Here is a 22,864-nt window from a genome sequence, read left to right on the forward strand (position 1 = left end):
TGTATTAGGTTTAAGCATGACAAAAGTGAGACGTTTGTGGGCTGCAGCGTACGAACCCGCCATGGAAAATACTGGTCATCCCGTTTCCCGATTCCAAGACATCCTCGCACGTTCTTGCCCCAGACAAAGAGTTCGCCACGATCTGAAACAAAAACAAACAAACCGGCACCCTTCATTAAAATCCCAAAAGATAAATCACAAGAATGATGTCAGATTTTAGTTCAAACATACGACGCTGAGAAAAAGCTGCATACAATTAGTATGAAAATAAATGGAATTTACAGCAACCAGATTTTTAATGTCACAGATGTTTTTCTTGTACTCGTTCCAACTGTTATGGTCTCTATTCAACTACTGACACAGGGGCGTGTTTGGTGAATGCTCCACATAAACTGATTAAAACCCACATGTAATCCTTGATATGGTGAAATAATAAACATTTATTATGAATATTTTTAGAAGGAGGCTCTCAAGCACAACTGTACAGGACTTGTCTAATGCGTGTCTCCAACCTGTTCAGACATACATCTTTTCTCAAAAAACAAAGGGGAGGCAAACTTTTGCTAACACTCGCATTACGCCTCACCTGTGATGGCTGCGAAGTGGCTGAGCCCGCAGCGGATGTGAGACACTTTTACCGTCGGGTTAAACTCTGACTTCCCGAAAAGTGCCGCTGGCACCTTCTCTGGGATCTCGGACTCGGCCAGATTGGGCCCTTTCCCTAGGATTCCATAGCCCCACACGAACACTTCTCCGTCCTCTGCAAACAAACATCTCCTATTACATCGCTTGATTCATCATGCACCGACCTCAAGGACACCTAGTGAGATCACAGAATCATTTCATTTTAATTGCAACTGGAAATCTGCCAGGACACAATACGGAGATATATCTAGAACGTGTGTCTAAACACTACAAATCACTTTGGTGGATTCAAAACAATCTAGCAGGCTCTTTTATACCATGCCAAGATTTCCAATTAAGCAAGCGGCTGATTAGGTTAACAGTGTGCGGCAAAACAAATTCGTCGTTTCCATGCAAAGACACAGAACTCACCGTTGAGTATGGCAACCTGAGTTCCCCCACATGCCGCCTGCATCACCTTACCTACTCCTTTCAGAGGAAGCAAGCGTGGAGCGCTGATCTGCGAAATGACAAGACAGGTGCAGTTAACATGTTAACAAGCTAAACAAAACACTGAGAAATCTTGAGGTGTGTTCCAGGAAGAGAAACATAATCTTGAATCCTGAGTTAAATTAAGCCAAATCCCATGTAACAGCTCACACAGGGACACTACATAACCTATAAAGCTAATAAACGGATTTAAAAAGTGTTCTTTTTCTTTCTTTTTTTTTCCAGTTTCATTTTTATTGAACATTTCTGCCGAACATCACCTTTTTTCTTCTGTCCTCCCCTCCCTTTCCCGAATATTCCATTGAAAAGAAAAAAACAAAAACAAATTGAGCAACACACAGCAGTAAACATTCACAGGTTTTTTTTTTTCTTTTTATACTAACAAAGTAAAACAAAATTAAAAGTACCTGCCCCCCGCCCCCCGGGCTCATGATGGCTACCCAATAACTAATCGCTGGTTATATAGATATTGTAAGACCCAACAACAGGCACAAAAATTTAAGTGGGAAGTGTCTGTAACTCCATAAAGTATACGATAAAGGGATGCCATTTATAAAAAAAAAAAACTTGTCCGTACAACTATTTCATCGTATACCTTATTTTCTGGAGTTTTAGAAAAAACATCACGTCCTTTAGCTACTGGGAGATAGATGGGTATTTAGCAGACTTCCAATGCAACAGTAGGGAACGTCTTGCTATAAGGGATGTGAAAGCAATAACATCCTTTTGTATCGAGCTCAATGGAACTGAGTCATCAGGAATCCCAAATACAGCAATCAATGGGCAAGGTTTTAAATCGACCCTGAGAATAGTGGACATGATGGTAAAAAAACCAGACCAAAAACCATGGAGATCAGGGCAGAAGAAAAACACATGGCCAAGATGGCAAGGAGAGCCATGGCTTTTATCACACTTGTCCTCTACGTCCGAATACATCACAGAAAATCTCGACTTGGACAGATGGACTCTGTTTAAAACTTTGAACTGTATAAGTCCAAGACGAACACAAGATGTGACAGACTGTACCCTCTCTATAGCACGTTCCCAACACTCCTCACTTATCTGTACTCCTAACTCCGTTTCCCACGCATTCCTAATTTTGTTACTCGACTCACTACCTAGCGCCAGAATAAAATCAGAAATCCTAGAAATCATTCCTCTCTGATGTGGATTGTTTGAAAACAAGCTTTCCCAAGCCTGTTCAGGAGGCGCAGAGGGGAAATCAGGAAAACATCTAGAAACAAAATTCCGAATTTGAAAAGCCCGAAAAAATGCGTCACAGGGAGGTCATAAGTGGATGCCAGATTGGCAAAGCTATCAAACACACCATCGGCATACAAATCTCTTAACTTGTTTAATACCCTTGTCATACCATACTGAAAATGTGGAGTCCAAACACTATGGAGGAAATAGATGGTTGTTGACTAAAGGACCCAAAGAGGATGCACCTACAAATTTAAAGCGCCGTCTAAATTGATACCAAGTCATAAGTGTGTTGAGGACAACTAGATTATCAGTATATAGGGAGAGTTTTGTAGGTAAAGAGGAGTAAAGCAAAGCAGGTAAAGAGGATTCCCTACAAGAAGATAGTTCCAATTTAGACCAAGAAGATCCAGCAGATTTAACCCAGTAGCAAAGTTTATGAATGTGCGCAGCCCAGTAATAGAATTGAAAACTGGGTAATGTAATGAATCGAAGAATGATTTTGGCAGAGAAAGAGGCACTTGCTGGAACAAGAAAAGAAACAAAAAGTGTTCTTTTTCAAGGAAAAACATGTCATCGTTGATATGGCGCTGCTTTGTTTAAGGACACTCCAGTGTCAGTAAGTTGTTGTTTTTTTACCATGGGAAAGTCTTCAGGACTTCACGATTTGCAGTTTCTCTGTAACATCCATCCATTTTCCATACCACTAACCCTACACAGTGTCACGAGGAGCCTGGAGCCAATACCAGGGAACGCGGGGCACAAGGCATTGTGCCAACCCATCATAGGAAACAATTGCGCACACACATTCATACACTATGGACTATGCCTACAACGTGCATCTTTGGACTGTGGGACGAAACCCCTGAAGCACGCGGAGAATACGCAAACTCCGCGCGCACAGTGCCGAGGCAGGATTTGAACCCTCGACCCCAGAGGTGCGAGGCAAACGTACGAACGACTAAGCCATTGTGCCCCCTTCTCTGATATAAGAAAGACTCATGAGGGAACTGGAACTAACTTGTTTCGTGGACTTTTGCTTAAATCGTACCTGAGTGGTCTCTGTGACCGAGGCGAGTTGCAGGTACTCCGAGTTGCCCCAGCCAAAGACGTGACCCTCTGTGGACACAGCCAGGCTGCAATCTCCATACGTGCTGACCTGCTGAACTTTGACCCCTTCCAGGTCACCACCAACTGGGACAGGAAACGCAGCCTTGTTGTGATGGCCCAGACCTGAGGAGTTACATAACAGCTCAGGTCGTTTCATATCACTCGCTTAATCACAATCATAGGTCATGCTTCAGCCTCTGAGAAAAGGCGCAAAAGCGAAAAGCACTGACCTGTCTGTCCATCCGCGCCCCAGCCACAGGCATACACAGAGCCTGATTCAGTCAGGAATAAACTGTGGTCCTGCCCACACACCACCTAGAGGACAGGACAGTTTATTTACCAAAAAAAAATTATCTCAGAGTATGGGTAGTAACATTATTATATTTTGTACATAACATACAGTTGTATGTTATGGGCACCCCAGCCAAAGAAGATATTTTATTGCTTTTTGAAGCAATAATAACCTCTGCTGGTTAGGCCTTAAATATAACAATCCCAGAGCGAAATACATTTTCTGACTGTTCAAACCTAACCACGGGTACCTCTTAGCCCTACAAGAGATACCAAAGTACTTCCAGCTCGCAATTTTCACTGTTAAAAATGTCAGTAAGAAATTGCAATTAAGGGGAAGTGTGCAACTCAAGGCAAGATCCGGAAGACAGAGTAAACTCTTAGATAGAACTGCTCGTATGCTGCCCTGAAGGCAAAGCAAATCCCCTGTATGACCTGCAAGAAGGTTTAGCTCTGTTATACTGTGCAGTGTCGCATGCACAAACTTGATCTGCATGGAAGAGTCATCACAGACTTTCAGCTGTTTGCAATGAACAAATCAAACAAAAGCAATTGAAATAGTTTAACACAACAAATGCTTATGGTGCTCATTGAAATCTGTTGCAACCAAGTGTTGCTGCAGGCTTTTTCCACAACCAACCTTCTCAGAAATCTGGTTGCGGCCGTCGATAGTTTCCTTTTTCTGCCCCGTCCAGGTATTTAATATATTGTCTGCCCCTAACCAGGTATTTCATGTGTTCCAGCTAAAGCACAACTGGAGCAACTAATGAAGCCCTTGATGAATTGCATCATGTGTGCTTGAGACAACATATGTTTTGCATATTTGTGAGGTTGTGAGGGATTCTATTCAAGGGGTTGAATAATTTTGAAACTGGAGAAATAATTTTCAGGCGAATTTGGGGAAACCACTTGAAACATTCCTTATGTTGAACTATTTCAATTGTTTTTGTTTGATTGGTTGAAAGTCTGTAAATTCCGACAATAAACCTGATTTGCAATGGGGGTTGAATAATTTTGATTGTAATTGTAATGAGCCGTGTTCCAGGGGTCCTTTCAAAGAAGTCATTTCCCATCGTGTCCTTTTATAGAGTTTATTAATCATAGGTTTTTTAAAGCAATTCTTCTCCCACAATACATTACCAAAATACATTCTGATGTTAAAATATTCAGGACAGACGCATTCACCCACCTGAACAACTCGACCATCAAATCCCTCCATCTTGTGGACAAGATGGCTGCCGCTGCAAAGAGGACAGAAATAAGACCTGAGCACTGAACCAAGTATCATCTTCAGCATGATATTTCAAACGTGCATGCATGTCTTAACAAAATTACTCCAAGAGGTTATGTAATGCCTTCAAACTTTTGATTAATAAATATCTATTAAAATATTTAGTGGGGACAAATGTGCTCATCGACTTCCAGCTGAAGAAGTTATACTTCCTCCCAAAAACTTTTGGAAAGAGCCATTTCTAAGGACTGAAGTATCTAAATCATATGAGAGTAAAGCAGCGGGCCTCAAACTTTCCAAGAAGATTCTAACTTTCACTGAGTTATAGGAGTGAAAATCTCACTGGATTAACATACTGCATATGATTATACACCAATCATCCATACCCTTAAAATCACCGACAGGTGAAGTGAATAACACTGATTATCTTGTTACAATGGTACCAGTCAAGGGGTGAGATACATTAGGCAGCAAGTGAACAGTCAGTAAGATACAGAAGCATATAGATCTGTGCAACTTTGACAAAGGCCAAACTGTGATGGCTAGACGACTGAGTCAGAGCATCTCCAGAAACGGCAGGTCTTGTGAGGTGTTCCTGGTATTCAATGGCTAGTACCTACTAAAAGTGGTCCAAGTGGTCCGGTGAACTGGCAACAGGGTCATGGGTGCCCGAGGCTCATTGATGCATGTGGGGATCAAAGGCTAGCCCGTCTGGTCATAATACCCATGCTGATCCATGTCCATTGCTGAAAGCACCTACAATGGGCACGTGAGCATCAGAACTGGACCAATGGAAGAAGGTGGCCTGATCTGATGAATCACGTTTTCTTTTACATCATGTGGATGGCCCAGTGTGTGTGCGTCGCTTACCTGGGGAAGAGATGCACTATGGGAAGAAGGCAAACCTGCGGAGGAAGTGTGATGCAATGTTCTGCTGGGAAACCTTGGGTCCTGGCATTCGTGTGGATGTTACTTTGACACGTCCCACCTACCTAAACACTGCTGCAGACCAAGTACACCCCTTAATGGCAGTGGATTCTTTCAGCAGGATAATGCTCCATGCCACACTGCAAAAATTGTTCAGGAATGGTTTGAGGAACACGAAGTGTTCAAGGTGTTGACTCGGTCTCCGAATTCCCAAGATCTCAATCCGATCGAGCGTCTGTGGGATGTGCTGGACAAACAAGTCCGATCCACGGAGGCCCCACCTCGCAACTTACAGGGCTTAAAGGATCTGCTGCTAACGTCTTAGTGCCAGATACCACGGCACACCTTCAGAGGTCTCGTTTTTTGAAATGCAAAAGATAGCAACAATGTTAACCTAACATTCCATCAGTTGTGAACTTCCCCACGTAGAGTCACGAGAGAAACTCACAATCTCATCTTTATTTTCATTCCAATTAATATTAGAAATATCAAAAGACAGATTTTGTGCACTAATATGTTTAAATGTTACTCGGAGTCACATTCAGACAAGCCATGTTTAAATGAATACGTGCTACTTTCATTTTTTTCAGCTTCCTGACATGCTGCGCAAGTGTAGTTCAGCAACAAATGGACAAATTTCCACATCCATATCCTTCTGCTAAACAAACTAGTTGAGTCTCAAATTGCGTACTTCTTTGCTACTCTATGCAGTGTGAATTTTCAAAAGGAGTGGATCTAGAATTCCAGGCAACAGACAAAACCAAACAAAACACAATTCTGCGATTAGCTACATTAAAGAATATCATCCGTGATATCGGAGATAGTCCTTTGACAGTCGCTGCTGCATTTCTTATGTAGAAAACACTACAGGGTTTAAAACTAGGACACCAACCTGTAAACTTCATCCTCAATGATTTTCCTTCCACACTGGCCATAGGCATTATTACCCATGCTGAAGACTGGAGCGAGAGGGAACACAAAGATGACAATTATTATTAACAGTTGTTTATTGAAAATAAGCATGTCCATTAACTCGAAGAAACTGGAATTGATCTGCACCTACTTATAAAGAACAAATGTTGGATCAGCTCCATCCATCCACATAATTCGAATTCATTCGCATATGAAATGCAGAACTGATCCAGCTCTGGCAGAAACGCCACTTACCTCCTTCAGAGTCTGTGAGCACTAAAGAGTGAGCTCGACCACAGGACACCTGGAGAACGCGTGTCTCCTGAGGGTTCGCCAGCGGCAGAGACACAGGCGATGACTCCAGCACATAGTCATAAGTTTTGTCTATAGCACAAGAATGAAACAATAAGACGACGACGAAAAAGAAGAAGAATTTCTATAACAGGTATGGTGAAGCTTTTTATAATGCGATATTTAATTGACTTTTTGGAAGGAGTCTCCAGTGTCGGGGCTTTGTAACAGTCGGAAGTAAAGCTGTAACTTTAAGTTTTCCGCTAAGTCTTTGCTGTTTCTTGGTATTATTAACTTCACACAAATATATTAGTTGCCATTCTTTAATACATAATGTTTCCGTCATCAGTCATTGCTGTTTTCATTGGCTGACCTGTTCAATGTCTGGTTATTAGTACACCGGTGGGTAATTTCTTTTTTCAGCACATTGAACATTGTTGTGCTTGTTACGCCTAATGCTTGTGCAATGGCTCTGATAGACTTCCCTCTTTTCTCAGCTTCAAAATGGCTTGCTTTTCTCCCATAGAAAGCTCTCTGAGCTTCATGTCGGTTTATCCTTTTTAACAACACATGCAGTTTTCACAGTCGAAACCTAGGGCTCAAACCAAGAGTAGCTATTACCTATTTAAACAAATCAATCTGTTGGAAAGGTGCCATGTTCTAAGTTGTTTAACACATCTGTTAAACAGTGGTGACTTAGCGGTTAAGGCTCTAGGTTACTGATCGGAAGGTCGGGGTTCAAGCACCGGTGCTGCCAAGCTGCCACTGTTCGGCCCTTGACCCTCTCTGCTCCAGGGGCGCTGTATCATGACTGACCCTGCACTCTAACCTCAACTTCCTGTCATGTTGGGGTATGGGAAGAAGAAAAAAAAAAAAGAATTTCACTGTGCTGTAATGTATATGTGACTCATTATCATCATCTAGATGTAAATATCAGGAAATGAAAGCTGAAATTCTCATCTATTGTCTCATATTCATCTTTTGATCTCCAATCCAAGTGTCTTCAGTGTACAGCAAAAACAACAGAAATAGCCTTGCCGTTCCAATACTTTCAGAGGGGACAGTTTATGATGCACTCAGCCAGGATGCAGATAGCTCTGGGTTTGAATCTGCTGCGGACAATCTTTGCAAACGGGAAAACGATGGACTGCTAGAGCAGACTAAATCACAAAGCAAAAGCACAGGCCACTTTGTGGTTGTATTTAATAAACAGAATTCGAGAATATCTCAACTGTAAAATAAGTACGAGGCCGAGCTCCTCTAGAAAATCTGCACACTTCTTGGTTATGTGCAAGCTGGCACTAATGCAGTCACAGCTGATTTTCCAGCATGAGTCAACAGTGTGATTCATCTCCTCTTACACCAGTTTGGATAATTACCCGAGGCAGAAGGCATTCAAAGGCTTGCGCATTACAGTTTTCCCATGTTAAACGCAGAATGACATCTAACCATAGAGGTGGAATTCAGTTGCAGACCCAAGCTGGGTCACGTACATCCTACAACCAGAGGGCTTTTATTAAATAAATGAGTCATATGCATGAATGTAAAAAATAATAACCTCTCTCTGCTTCAAAAGAGAAATGATGATTGGCATTAGAAATCAGCAACTCCTTCTAAGCCAATACTGACTGAAACACCAAGCCTCAAGAAACAATATGAGAAGACTATAACAGATTTGATCATTTGATCATGACAGAAGGCTTGAGGCGTGACGGAGTACACGTAGGCCTACAGTCAAAATTAAAAACCTTTTTTTTTTTAAAGCTTGGCCTCGAGGTGAAAAAAAGGAGACTAACTGCATTAAACTTGATGTGCTTTGTGTGGCAAGATATTAGGAAAAGAAAGTATTAAGGCTTCGAAGGTTAAGCATCAGGAAATTGAAAGAGCAGATCCAGGTTTCTCTTTAGTTTAAAGCTGGGAATATTTTTACTTGGCAAAGTAGTGTTCTTATTTTGGAGGATCAAAATTTAATCATGTATGTTTCAGTGTTTTTAAGTCTTGTTGCATATTTGCACTTGCATCCCCCTGTTTTAGGTGCATGAAGTTGCATCCAATTACTATGACATAAATTAAAATGATTAGAAGGTTAGGGTTTGGCCAGTAAGGAATTAAACACAATGGGACGTGCAGTTAGAGGACAATAATCAACGTCGCGTCAAGCTCTTAAATTACAATTTTTGATTGGCGTCATATTTTTTAGTACGTTTATAGGTACACTTAATATTGTGGAACATCCTCAAGTCATAAGTTAATTCTTGTTATAACTTGCGTTATAAAAGCTATACAGGTGCATCTCAAAAAATGAGAATATCGTGGAAAAGTTCTTTTTTTCTGTAATTTAATTGAAAAAGTGGAAATTTCATATATTCTGGATTCATTACACATGAAGTGAAATATTTCAAGCCTTTTTTTTTTTGTTTTAATCTCGATGATTACGGCTTACAGCTCACGGAAATAAAAAATCCAGTATCTCAAAATATTAAATAAAGAATTTATAATACAGAAATGTTGACCTTCTGAACAGTATGGTAATTTATGCACTCAATACTTGATTGTGGCTTTAATCATTTTACATGAATTACTGTATCAATGCAGTGTAGCATGGAAGCAATCAGCCGTGGCACTGCTGAGGTGTTATGGAAGCCCAGGTTGCTTTGATAGCAGCCTTCAGCTCGTCTGTTTTGTTGGGTCTGGTGTCTCTCAGATTATCTATGGGGTTCAGGACAGGCGAGTTGGCTGGCCAATCAAGCACAGTAATACCACGCTCAGCAAACCAGTTATTAGTAGTTTTGGCACTGTGGGCAGGTGCCGAGTCCTGCTGGAAAAGGAAATCAGCATCTCCATAAAGCTCGTTAGCAGATGGAAGCATGAAGTGCTCTAAAATCTTCACAACGGACTTCAAGCAACTTGGATTCTGTGCCTCTCCAATCTTCCTCCAGACTCTGAGTCCTTGATTTCCAAATGAAATGCAACATCTACTTTCATCTGAAAAGAGGACTTTTGGACCACTGAGCAACAGTGTTTTTAATAAAAAGGTGTTTAGAGTTAATTCAATGATTAGAGCTCTCCTTAGGTCGACATTGCTGTATTATAAATTCTTTATTCTAATATTTTTGAGGTACTGGATTTTTCCAGTATCTCATTTTCATGAGCTGTAAGCCATAATAATCAAGATTTTTAAAAAAAAAGAAAAAAAGTTTGAAATATTTCACTTTATGTGTATTGAATCTAAAATATATTAAAGTTCCACTTTTTTAATTAAATTATAGAAAAAAATGAACTTTTCCACGATATTAAAATGTTTGAAATGCACCTGTAGATAGTCGTTTACTCACGAATCTCACTTTGTTTCTCAGTCCTCTGTTATTTCACTTATTTCTCATTGGACTAACTAGAGCTTTATTTTCTGCAGTTCTGAGCACTGAGCCACTGAAGCAGGTGTTACAGCCATCTGTTTCAAAATGTTTCAGAGCTCAGAGCTGTGGTGTAGTGAGGGGCAACTTACGGCGATCGTGTTGGGTGCGTTGGAAGCCCAGCTGCGAGTCTTTGTTAAGGCCCATACCCCACACTTTGGTGACGTCTTTGGTATTCGATGCCAATAATGTGAAGCCATAACCACAGGCTGCTGAAGAGATCTGTTGGGGTAGGGAACATTCAAATAACAGCTGCGCATGGAAACACCCATGGAAACATTACACTTATATTTCAGATTTAAGGCTGTGGTTTTTTTTTTTTTTAAATATTAATATTTTGCTTTATTTGGAAATGTGAGTCAGATAAGCTGTGAACGTTTAATCTACACAGTGACTGGGAGAGTCCTCTTGCAGCTGAATGAGTTCATTTTTTAAAATCCCCCCCAAACACTGACTTGAAGAAACCATGCATTTAACTGGTCTCAGAGAACGATCCCTTTTTTATTTTATTTATTTATTTTTTTTTACCGCACAAGGTGTCTTTGCTAATAACACAATTAAATTAAAAGGCCAGTTAAATGCTAATGGCACGAGGGCATTAATTCAGACCCTCCAGGATTTTGCGGTCGCAGAAACGTACGCAAAATCAAGCTAGCATTGTAATATTTGTGCAAACTTGCAATTTTTCTAAATTATCACAGACTTTCAGGAGATTTGGGCCAAGGTGCATGATGTGACGTCATCAAAACACACAATCAGCCAAAGCCCTCTTCGATTCATTTGTGTCGAACAAGAGTACAGCTAAAAAGTCTTATTTACCAACAAACATCACTGTGAAAGACTTCAATTCAAGTAGAATTCAAGTAGTTTTCCGCAAAAAAAAAAAAAAAAAAAAGAGTACAAAAAAACTACATTTTTTAAATAAGCTGCATCAAAATTAAGCAGTTTTGGCTGCAACAATCACCAAAAAAATGTACGGACTGATTAAGGACATTCTAATGATTTACTTAACCTAAATTAACAATGACTTTCAATCTACAACGTGGGTAACAGAGTTACAGAGCTCATTAATCAGTATCACTGTAAATAAAGTATTGAAAATAAGGGACAACATGAGAGAAAGTACTTTTCTTCTTCCTGTGATCTTCAGGAAATTTGGATGACGCAGCTTCCTGTGGAGCGTTCCAAATATGTTTCACATACGGGGTGTATTCAGGGAGCAGGGTGAATTGGCATTATATTATTTCCAGATTTGGTTTTAGGAGTCATTTTTAAGCAATACCTTTTGTTCCGTATCGAGGCGGTAAGGGGTCAGTTGGTATTTTCTGGGTTTTTTCCTGCCGCTGTCGGGAATCACAAAACTGGGAATGCCGAGCGCTCCAGTGTGGCTGAAGCCCCACACGAACACTTTATCAGTGGGCTTCCGGCGCTCTCCTACATATCGGAACTGCGGCACCTCGTCGCGCGTTTCTCTGTCTCTGCTTTTCGCTACAGAGGAAAATAAACGGCAGCTCAGAACAGCTCTGGGCCTGACACGAAAACAAGTAGAGATTAACGCCATAGCGTCAGCTGTCAATGAGAAGTCACCAAAGCTAGCATGTAGTACATGTCTATATAACCATGCTAGCTAGCTAAATGAATAAAAGTCAACCTCGCGTGCTCATCCACTATGTAGTTATATACAGATATATTTTCCCCATTAACCAAATTTTTTCTAATATAACATGTAGAAGTTTACACTTCTGTTCACTGTTACACTGTTTTGAGACATGTTCTCTCATAGGAGGCAGCCATGACAGTCGGCCTTCTGCACTTCGATTGGCTAGTAACAGTCACACGCACGTTTCACGTCATTGTTCATGGTCCAATCAGTGGACTGCTTACGAACAGGAAGTGTTGGGCTCGGAATGAAAAAGCTTGTAATGATGCAAACGATCGCTAGATGGCGTGTAAACTGTTTTTTAAAAAATTAAATAGATTAAAAAAAATAAAAACTGTCGAGGTCGTAGAAGTTTTAGAAGGGGCAAACGTGGGCGGAGCTAATGGGTAGTCAAGGGTGGCCTGTGCCATCCTAGCGTGAAACTTGGCCAGTAAGACATAATAATAAGAAGAAGGGTTTTTACAGTTAATGATAGGAGAACAATAATGCTAAATTAACTAGGGAAACAATCAACTTTGGGGGTGTAACACATAAAAGACAGTAACAGTCAGTCCGAATCACACCACCCTGTTGTTATTTTCCCCGTAACAGCATGTGTTTTATTCCATCCACAAAATACAAAAGCAGGCATATTAGAGCAAGACATAAATAGTGCCTGAATGATGTGTTACTGCTTTTGTAGCTGGCTCGTTGACCTGATAATTTGATTTGACTTGTCATTTGTGTAAAGAGTAGTTTAAGACTTTAAATAATTTAAAATCTGTGTTAAATAAAAAACAAATATACTCACTCTCACTCTGAGAGTCTACAACATTGTTGGCAACAATGTCTCCAACATTGAGATGTCAGACATCCCTGGATTCCCTGAGTCAAGAAAAGTTCAATGCACCCTATGATGTCCATTTCTGCCTAATTTGATTTTCCACCATTTTGGATTGTCAAAAACTTTTTTCACTACTCCCCCTACAAACTATGTACAATCAATACCAGATTTGGCATAAATCATATTCAGACCAACCTGGACAAAGATTCTCAAACGAATGTTGATATTCCAAATGGTTTGCAACAAATCTGATGGTGAACCCATCAAACAGGAAGTGAGGCTGTATTTCAGCAATAACCATGCACACTGACAAAAATCTTGTGTCACATATTCAGACCAACCTGGACAAAGACTCTCAATAGAATGTTGATATTCCAAATGGTTCACCCATAATGCTGCAACAAATGTGATGGCATAGCCATCAGACAGGAAGTGAGGCTGTATCTCAGCAATGACCTTGCACTCTGACACAAATCTTGGTAGGCTTCCTCAGGACCATGTACTGAGGCTATGCAACAGATTTCATGATAGTGCCATTTACTGGTCAAAAGGTACAATAACATGCCAAAAATGCTTCCATCTAAGTGCCATTTTTGCTACTCCTCCTCCAAATTTTGTCCAATCTTCACCACATTTGGCTTCCATCGACTTGAGACCTGTCTATGCAAAAGTTATCAAAGGAACTCTGATATTCAAAACCGCTCTCCCATAATGGACTGGCAAATGCGGTAAACTACAAATCCTTCTTGAATCCCTTTGCCTGTACTGTAGTTATGGCTCTGTTTCCTGTGATTGCTTGCACAAAAATTGTAGCTTGTCTGTGAATGTGCGGCTCATCGAGTGTGGGTACTTAGCCCCCGAAAATGCTGCTTGCAGCTTTAACTCAAGTTTTGTTTTGGGTCCCCAGTAATAATATCTACCTTGTAAGTATGCACATCTTAAACACAACTAATTTATACACATTCCACCCTGTTAGGCAGAATTACACAGTCAATCTATTTCGTGTAATACATATTTTAAATATGTGCCATATAGCAAATTAATTAAATGCTTAAGGCCAAACATTATTTTATAGCAATTACTATCTTTGCTGAGACCATATCAAAATTTGCCTTTGTATTTTCACAGTGCAAGTCCTGTACTTCCTAAGAGAGGGGAAATACAGCCTATAAATGTAAATATTCCTCCCACATCATTAATTTATTTTGAAGAAAATGATATTATCTAGTATGTACAGTGACTCCATCACAATGGATTTAACTGTTTAAAAATGACCAATAGGCACTGCATACAATGAATGACACAGACATATATAATAATTATTATTTTTTATCTGTTTTTATTAAAGTACAATGAACAAAAACAACAATATAGCTTATTGAACATTACATATACAGTTATGTAACATTCTTACACAGAGCTTAAAACTGCTACATTCCTCCTTGGTTATAGAGATAGAGCACAGAAGTGAAGCTTTCTCCGGGCTTTGCTAACATTTCTTAAACTGCCAGGCCTGCAGTTCCCTGTAGAACACAGTTTTGTGTGACACTGACAAAGGCTGAATTTAAAACAGATGTGCTTGAACAGGGAAATGAAACTGCGATGTGCAGTTTCTGTACCTAATGCATACTGTTTCATGCCATGCAACTTTCAATGAAAGACGTCATACAAATGCTATAGCAATGACAGAATCAAGCTTGGCATTCTTCATTCTGGTGCAGTGCATTTAGGTCGGTGCAGAGTCCACCTCAGTTAGCATGGATGCTGATTCTCTTCCGTGTGTTCTCTGTGCAGCGCTCCATAATGAGCTCCTGGCTAGGCCTAGGAGGTATAGCCGGGGTTTTCTTTTCCTGGTTGTTGGCAGCTTCTTTTGCAGTGTCTTATATATGCACACATAGAACAAATGCAGTTGAAACACTTGAAATGAGAACTGACAGGACATAAACGTGAATACTAATGTAATAAAAATGCAGTAACTTTGCAGTAAGTTATGCCTTTTAAATAACTAGTTTGTGTAAAGCTATCATGCAGACACTCACCTGGACTTCCCTCCACTGTGGATTTGGAGTTTTTCCTCGGCTGGGACACGAGTCTTCCTCGCTGCTGTAAGAATTTGCGACTCTGTCTGCGGTATGAGTCCTGGGTGATTCGTTGGCGACCTTTGGTATGGATGCTCTGGATGTTGCGTATAGTTGTTCTGTAGAGCAAGATGAAAGTATTAGTGTATTAATGCTAAATATGGCTAGATTGAGTATACATTCTTACAACAAGTGGATCCTTGAGGGTTCTTTGCATGGTCTATGTTTCCATTACCCTAAATTGGAATCTTTTCTGAAAGCTCTTTACAGTAGAAAATCCTACAACAGTTGTAGGATTCTGTGGAATGTGTTTAAGGGCTTTCCCTAAGGGAACAGTCCAAAAAACGCTGTGTCCTGGATGGAATCTGCTTTTCTATTAGTCATAAATACGTCAACACATTCATAGAAAAATAGTTCATCAGCGGTTCTTTAGATTGTTAAGGTTCAAACTTCCTGAATACTTTCTGAAATGGAAGCCTTCTCTTGTTGGGTTTTGTGAAGAATCCATCCCCCAGAGGGACAAAATACAGAACCTTTAGGGCACTAGATGGAACCTCAATGGTCTTTCAGTGGTTAAGGTATCTAGCTTCCTTAAATGGGTTTTTACTTGGATAAGGAAACTTATCTGAAAGAGAAGCTCTTTATTTTAGGCTTTTACATAAAATCTTTATGCATTCCTTAAAACTGAGTACCTCCTGGGTGGTGGGGTGTTCCTGGTCACGGTGCTCCTTTCAGCCTCCACTTCCTTCCTTTCCCCAGTACTCCAAAGGAACATGGATGGATAGTACCCTGTCTCCTCTCCTTTCCTGTCAAGCATGCAAAATTGACTTCGAGTGGGATATTTGGGGAGCTTCGCTCCCTGCTTTCAATAGTTATTAATTACCACAATCAAAAGCCAGAGTCCAAGGAAGACTTTTCTCATACCTGACCACCCACCAGCCATCCAGAAGCTTATGGATGACCTCAATAGTATCTCCAACCTCCAGGGTGATCTCATCTTCCTCTACTGCTTTGTATGCTTTGGTGGTTTTGTACAGATCTCCTGTTGAATAGAAGCATGAGTCATCAACAACTATGATCCATTTGCACCTGTATCACCATACAATAGTCCTCATTTAACAATCTTTTAGTAAAGTTGTGTGTAAATGTTTTCATAGGGCAAACAGAACTAAAACATATTGACTGACGAGACTGACAAAAGTTTTGATAATGGCAATTTTCTTCAGATTTACAAACATACATTGATACATGCCAATCAGACATAAATTACCAAGCATGTTCATGGCTGATTTACAGCTCATTTACAGTTAATGACACCCACAAATTTCCATAAAGGGCTACACTGAAAGAGCTGAAAATGATAAAATGATGATAAAAAGTTAAAAGAGTGAATCCCAAGTGCAGTGTGCACTAAATTTTCTCACTCTTGTTGGCTTTTATAGGATGCCATTTCTATGGTCCTACTTGAATAGCTAGTCTTATTTGTCTTAATTTGTCTTATATGGATTTGTTTTGGGTTGTAATCTCAACATAAAGCAACAAAGTTTCACAACATTTTCATTAAATTTGTGTCGTAAAACACGCAAATCACATGTTTCGAAGCAATGTTTGCAATCTCCTTATACATAAATTTACAATCTCAGAAGCTTCTGTATTTTCGTACATACTACATTTCTCCTGCAAACAATTTATAAACAAATCTGTTCGTATCCAGTTTAATAAAAGACCCGTTTTTTTTCCAGATCGCAATATCAATGGCACACTGACCTGCGTAGTTGGGCTCTGGTTCCTCAGACTCATCAGGTCCATCCAGTGGTTCTAGATAGGAGGCTGGAGCCCATCCTCTGTGTTCCTCACACTGGCAGAACCACCAACCTAAAGCAAGGCAGTGGGTTATAATATAATATTACATGTTACATATATTTCTGAGGAACAGCTAAACAGGACCAATACAATAAGAAAACTCCATTCCTGTCTCACCATTGGAACTCTTCTCCACAATGTCCACTAAATCTCCTGCCTTCAGGGTGAGCTCATATTTTGAGCTTTTGCTGTAATCTGCAATCACTCTGTAGGTGTCCAGCATGATTGGACCTGTGATTTCTATGCCACATAAATAAAACAACAAAAAAAAATAAGACCATCAAATTTGTGAGGATAAAGTTAACGTCACGGAGAGAAAAAATCATTCTTTGGGAGGATTCTACATTATAGGGTTGTACTTCAACTCTTAAGAGTTCCCCCAAGTGGACAAACTGTAGAAGGCTTTAGGGTTCTAAATTTAAGAATTTGTTTCTGAGTGGAAGAATGAAAATGGCAATGGACTATATATTACCAGAGTTGACAGTCCTTGCTCTATCCCTTGATGTGACAAAGGTCTCATTGCGTTTATGTCTGCAAATACAAATCAAGTCTATGAGGCATTACCTTGTATGGATTTATTAATGAACTTATTATGTCATTAAGTGCTTCAGACTTACGGATGCAGAGTTGGTGGACTCTCATCATCTGGCCGTACTTCAAAGAAGTTTCGGACAAGCTGACTTTGTGAGATCTTTGAAGGCAGGTTGAGCAGAGCTTGAAAGTATTCCGCCAGAGTCCCTTGCCTAGTCTCGGTTGCCTTTTGAGTGTCCAGCCATTTTGGAGCTACGAAAGGACATGTGGGGGTTTTTTCAGTCAAACTAAAAAAAAACAGCGTAATTTTTTTTGTGCAACCTTGTAAGCGTTATAACTTCTCTTTTTCTTTCTGGTTGCTGTACGCACTTAACAAACAGACAGGTGTGAGAGCTGTGGGGAAACTCCACAAGTTTCAATTTCAGGATGTTTATAACCTCAAGGCAATGTTGACAAAAAAAAATTTTGGCAGAAATGAAAGCAAATAACAGTGCACATGTGTGTAAAATCCACAAAATGCACATGGACTAGTTCAATTCTGCTTTCTACTTCACACCTTTTTAAACTTCATTAAAAATAATAACAGACTTCACTGTGAATATTCTTATTATAGCTGAAAAGAAATTATCTCATAGCAGATGTGACAATATAAGGACACATTTAAAGTGCATTGAGCTGGTGTTGACGTGTTTCAAAACCTTAAATGAATGTTCAGTTTGCTACAATGCCTGTTCATTTATGTTTTTCAAGTGATGAATCAGGTATTATTATCAGATGCACTATTGTCACACTTTTCTGACTTCCTTGACTGTTGTAAATTGACAGTGCTGGATTTGAAGCGGGTGTTTCCCTAGGCAGGGTGCAAACAATTCTCTCTCTTCAATACTAACAAATAAAGTGGAAACAATCTGATTACAAAAATAAAATATAATCTTGAAATAGATTACCTGGCAGTTTAGGAATGATGCGATCTTTAGGATCAATGTCGCCTGCCTCGATCGGGAACATCTCCTTCAGAGATTTCTAGATAAAGTATAAATTCACACAAGGTTTTAGATACTAGAAACAGTGGGCATTAGTATGGAATATTTTGTATACAAGGAGTGAAAAAAATATTCTTTACTGTTTATTATTTACTGCAAAGCATGTGAATAATGCTCAGTAATGGGCTTACATGGAAAGTATGGATTTCTGGATATTTTCTGTAGATCAGTTTCTCCGACTGGTCGCTCCATTTCACCATGATCATGTACACCTTATTACATGGACAAGGACCAAAGTGTAAATTCGTCCTCATCAAAATTATACAAACTTATTGCAAACAACATATTGCAGAAATACAGAACATTTTACTTACATAATGCTGGCTTGGATAGTATCTTTTCTCAAAGCCCAAAAGCTCTATGAGGCGCACGTACGCTTCTGCCATCCTGAACACTGACAAGATTCACACCAGGAAACTAGAAAAAACATAACACGCTGGTATTTATAGGATTCAATTGCACACAGGAACTCTGAGATATGACGGTAGGTGGAGTGTTGAAGTTCCCTCCTTTTTTCTCTCTCACATGAACCAAAACTAAAATCATAACCATAAATGTTGTGTCTTAGTTGTTGTTGTTTTTAATCTTGTGCAATATGAGAATTTAAACATCATGTCTCTGGAATCCCGGTGAAATCACAACCCTAATGTAATTATTCCATTAAGAGAGAAATCTTTAGTTGTTTTTTTTTTCCATTTAATTATTAGATACGGTGTTGAGCTGTTCATTAACCATAGTGAATGTTTTACACATTGATCACACAGAGCTAAACCAAGGTTGTCTGTAAACCTTCACATTCTAAATTAAGGCCTTGTCTTTGAAAGATAAGAAAACATTCCCCTCGATTGTTAACGCTTATGTAAGATACCTTGTATGTATATATAAAAAATATATATATTTTTTCTTCATATGTCCAGGACAGCCTGCATTTACTCTCAGAACCTGTTCATTGAAATAGAGAAGGAAAAAAATGCAACAGTCATGAGTTGCTACAAAACGTATTTCACCACTTTGTGCATTACCAACTTTTGGTTTGGTTTATTACAACTGGGGCCGTTTGTTGAGAAAATCGCAACAGGAAGTGGAAATACAATATCGCAGACATGCTCGAGCTCACGTCCTCATGTACTGAGTAAGAGTTTTTGTTTCATACAGCAGTGTCAAAATGTAATACTGGCTATGCTTGACTAGACGCAGATGCTTCCTTAGATGAGAAAAAAAAAACAGTTTCTCTTTCTCTCTGTTTAGCAAAGATTCAACAATGTAAAAATACTTCTGATTGTATTTTGACTCCATCATTACATATAACATACAGTCCTGGGAAAAAGAAAGTACACACCTGAGTGCTCCAGAACACCGAACAGCCAAAAGTTCTGCTTTTATAGAGGTAGTCACACTTTTCGATGATTAATTAATCTTGTACATTACTTTAGGAACACCTAGCTGCTAATTACTCTCTTAATGATTGTGGAAGTAGGAAGGATGTATTCCCACCCGGTTTTAGAATGTTGGTTTACTTTTTTGGGGGGAAATAACTACACATTGAAATTGGATTTTTTGTAGTCACCAGATATTATTTGTTTGTTTATTGAAGTTGGTAAAGACCACATTTTTTCTCATTAATGTAAGTCACCCAACTCACACATACACACACACACACACACGCACACACACAACTAGCACATTTGCTTTTCAAACATTTTTCATAACCAGGTTTAACAGATTTTACCTGCAAGCTATTAAAATACTAAATAGCCTCTTGCCCATTTCTACTGTCAGCCATTATGCTCATTTGTACGTCTACTGTCAGCTGGTCACTGTACACTTTTCTGTTATTAATCATTTCACTACAGTACTAATACATGTTCTGGTTCTTTGTACTTCAGTGATACTGCAAATAGTACTTTAACTCTATTTGAGACACCACACATCTGTGTTGCTATTTAACTATGAAACATAAATAATCAATAATAAGTTGTAAGTTTTCTGTAAGGAGACAGTTAACATTTAAGGAAGGAGTCTCCAGTGTCAGTGGTTAGTAAAAGTCAGTTAATTCCACCACGACAGAAACTGTGTGCTTAACAGTTTTACATTAACATGATGAGCTGCATTTTTTGTTTTTTTTTTGTTCCACACCATTAAATGTACGATCTGTCATTCATTCATGAATTAAAAATTGTAATCATTGGCAAATTGCAATAACACACAGTGGAGTGGTTGACATGGTGTAGCATTGTCCAGGGTCTCCTGTTCAAGCCACACAGTTCTTTCCATGTCCCTCTGGGTTCTTGGGTTTCCTCCCAGTTGTCCAAGTACCTTACAAGTGGCTACGCAAAATTGCCCTGTGTATGACCAAGGGTGTGAATATATGTGGTTGAAGTGGTAACAGTAACATCGTGCCACATCACAACACCGTCATTTACTGTTTTCCTGTAACAGCACCCCATCATATTTTATTCCTTGCTTATTTTATTTTTATGAATAACAATGTGCTGTATTACAGGTTTTTAATGTACAGTACATTAACAGTTACAGATTACATGAAGACTGATGCAATACAGTTGACTAAGTTCCCAACAACCGGTTCATAAGAAATTGCTTCATATGTCATTTGTTTGTCAAATGTAGTATATTATCTGGGTCTTTTACTGTTGAACATTTAGTTATATTTCTTACAGACTGCAAGTTTTCTTAAAACATTATCTGTAATTGAATGTATTTAGAGTCACAGCTCACGATTTCAGGACACATCCAACCATATCTCGCCTCTATTTCTTACACTTTTCCCCATTTTTTGTTTAAATTTTAAGACTTTAATCTTAAAGCAAGTTCAAAGATTGATTGTATGTGTTGCTAAAATCTAGCATGGTCTAACTCATCCAAAAAGTTTTGATGAACCTATTACTCGCCACAATCTCTCATTCTATTTCAAATTCCATCCATCCATCTATCCATTTTCCACACTGCTTATCCTACACAGGCTCACGGGGAGCCTGGAGCCTATCTCAGGGAACTTGGGGCACAAAGCGATGGTTCCCTGGATGGCACAACTGCAGGGCACAATCGCACACATTCACATACTACAGACAATTTGGAAATGCCAATCAGCCTACAACACATGTCTTTGGACTAGGGGAGGAAACCCCCAAAGCATGGGGAGAACAATCCCATAAAACTGGAGATTTGAGACAAATATGCTAACCACTAAGCCAGCGTTCCCCCCATTTCAGTTCAAGCTTTATCAGGTACATCTAGTGGCTGTGGTTGGAAAATCTAAAATTATAGTTCTTCTGTACCAACAAGAGGAAACCCACTCTTCTCTTTTTCAAAAGTGGAAGTTACTAGGTTAGAAAAGTACAAGTGGCAGGAAATTGATATCTTGCCAGCAACAAAAAAAAACATAGGGGAAATTTTATAAATTACAATATAGATTTCCCAAACAGTTGCGCCAATAATCCACAGTCTTTATGTTAAAGGAAAAGTCCCCCCTGAAATACTTGTGATTTGTGGTTTAGAGCTTCTGGTATTTGTTTATTTGTTGGTGCTGAGGGCTAAATCCCACTGGCACCACTGTCAGCAAGTAGTTGAACAGCATTGTGGGAAATCATTAACCTTGAAAATAGACCAACATTTCGATGAAAGAAGTTTAGTCTAAAACAGTCTACTCAGAATTTCATTACAAAATAAATATTAGACGCTGCCGAATTGTAAAGATTAGTATGCAAATTATTCACTGTGAATCTCCATAATTTTCTCAAAGCCTGATACATGAATAACATTTCACATCTATGAAATACTTTCACTTGTACCAATTTTAACACCCACAAACTTTGATTAGACTTATTTAAATCATCTTCATAACATTCATCTGACCATTCAGTAATGTATGATGTTAGAATTTGAACTTTTACCATGCACTGACACTACATTCAACCTGAGCTTCCTGAATTATAATGAAATGAATAATGTTTAGGGATTACTGGTAAGCAAGTAACAAGTAACCTACTGCACAACTACTGACAAGATGAATTTTTTTATTTATTTCTGGAGTGCCAGAAATGTCCATCCCTCAATGTCTGAAGAGAACTTCTTGCTAAATTAAAACATATGAGTCATATGAGTGGCTGTCATGCAGACTCTTAATGTCATATTAGGTGGAACCCATGTTTGCAGATCTTATGAAATACATATTGTGGTATTTTGAAAGGCAGATCTATAACCACAATGTGTCTCTCATATACATATACTGAGTTGCCAGTTTATCAAGTACACCTAATAAACATGAGATTGTCTTGGAAAAACCCATTGGATGTTGTTGTGGCTGAATTCTGGCAAACAGCCTTTTAGACAATGA

At 39.2% G+C, this 22,864-nt stretch overlaps 2 protein-coding genes across 3 annotated transcripts in view; both read right to left on the reverse strand.

Annotated features, from left to right (window-relative positions):
• rcc1l (RCC1 like) overlaps positions 1 to 12,315 on the reverse strand; it is a 14,313-nt gene extending 1,998 nt beyond the window's left edge. Inside the window, exons 1-10 of one of the 2 annotated variants that reach the window (XM_017460096.3) lie at positions 11,795 to 12,315; positions 10,605 to 10,734; positions 7,064 to 7,192; positions 6,789 to 6,855; positions 4,928 to 4,979; positions 3,678 to 3,762; positions 3,389 to 3,570; positions 1,057 to 1,144; positions 587 to 760; positions 57 to 142 (exon numbers count right to left, since the gene is read on the reverse strand). In XM_017460096.3, coding sequence (XP_017315585.1) covers positions 57 to 142; positions 587 to 760; positions 1,057 to 1,144; positions 3,389 to 3,570; positions 3,678 to 3,762; positions 4,928 to 4,979; positions 6,789 to 6,855; positions 7,064 to 7,192; positions 10,605 to 10,734; positions 11,795 to 12,073 — 1,272 coding nt within the window. In that variant the 5' untranslated portion in view covers positions 12,074 to 12,315. Of the gene's footprint in view, positions 1 to 56; positions 143 to 586; positions 761 to 1,056; positions 1,145 to 3,388; positions 3,571 to 3,677; positions 3,763 to 4,927; positions 4,980 to 6,788; positions 6,856 to 7,063; positions 7,193 to 10,604; positions 10,735 to 11,331; positions 11,639 to 11,794 lie in introns of those variants that run through there. The other variant, XM_053677209.1, reaches the window with a different exon arrangement.
• Positions 12,316 to 14,314: 1,999 nt separating this feature from the next.
• On the reverse strand, positions 14,315 to 18,927 carry ncf1 (neutrophil cytosolic factor 1). Its single transcript, XM_017460650.2, has 11 exons — positions 18,825 to 18,927; positions 18,642 to 18,722; positions 18,415 to 18,490; positions 17,554 to 17,719; positions 17,409 to 17,467; positions 17,054 to 17,176; positions 16,841 to 16,948; positions 15,998 to 16,115; positions 15,766 to 15,879; positions 15,035 to 15,192; positions 14,315 to 14,874 (listed from the first exon to the last, which is right to left on the reverse strand). Exons 1-11 carry the CDS (start codon positions 18,894 to 18,896, stop codon positions 14,744 to 14,746), a joined length of 1,206 nt encoding a protein of 401 aa, XP_017316139.1. The 5' UTR covers positions 18,897 to 18,927; the 3' UTR covers positions 14,315 to 14,743.
• Between the last annotated feature and the right edge of the window lie 3,937 nt (positions 18,928 to 22,864).

The sequence above is a fragment of the Ictalurus punctatus genome, chromosome 28 (genome assembly GCF_001660625.3).
Source record: "Ictalurus punctatus breed USDA103 chromosome 28, Coco_2.0, whole genome shotgun sequence".
Taxonomy (NCBI): domain Eukaryota; kingdom Metazoa; phylum Chordata; class Actinopteri; order Siluriformes; family Ictaluridae; genus Ictalurus; species Ictalurus punctatus.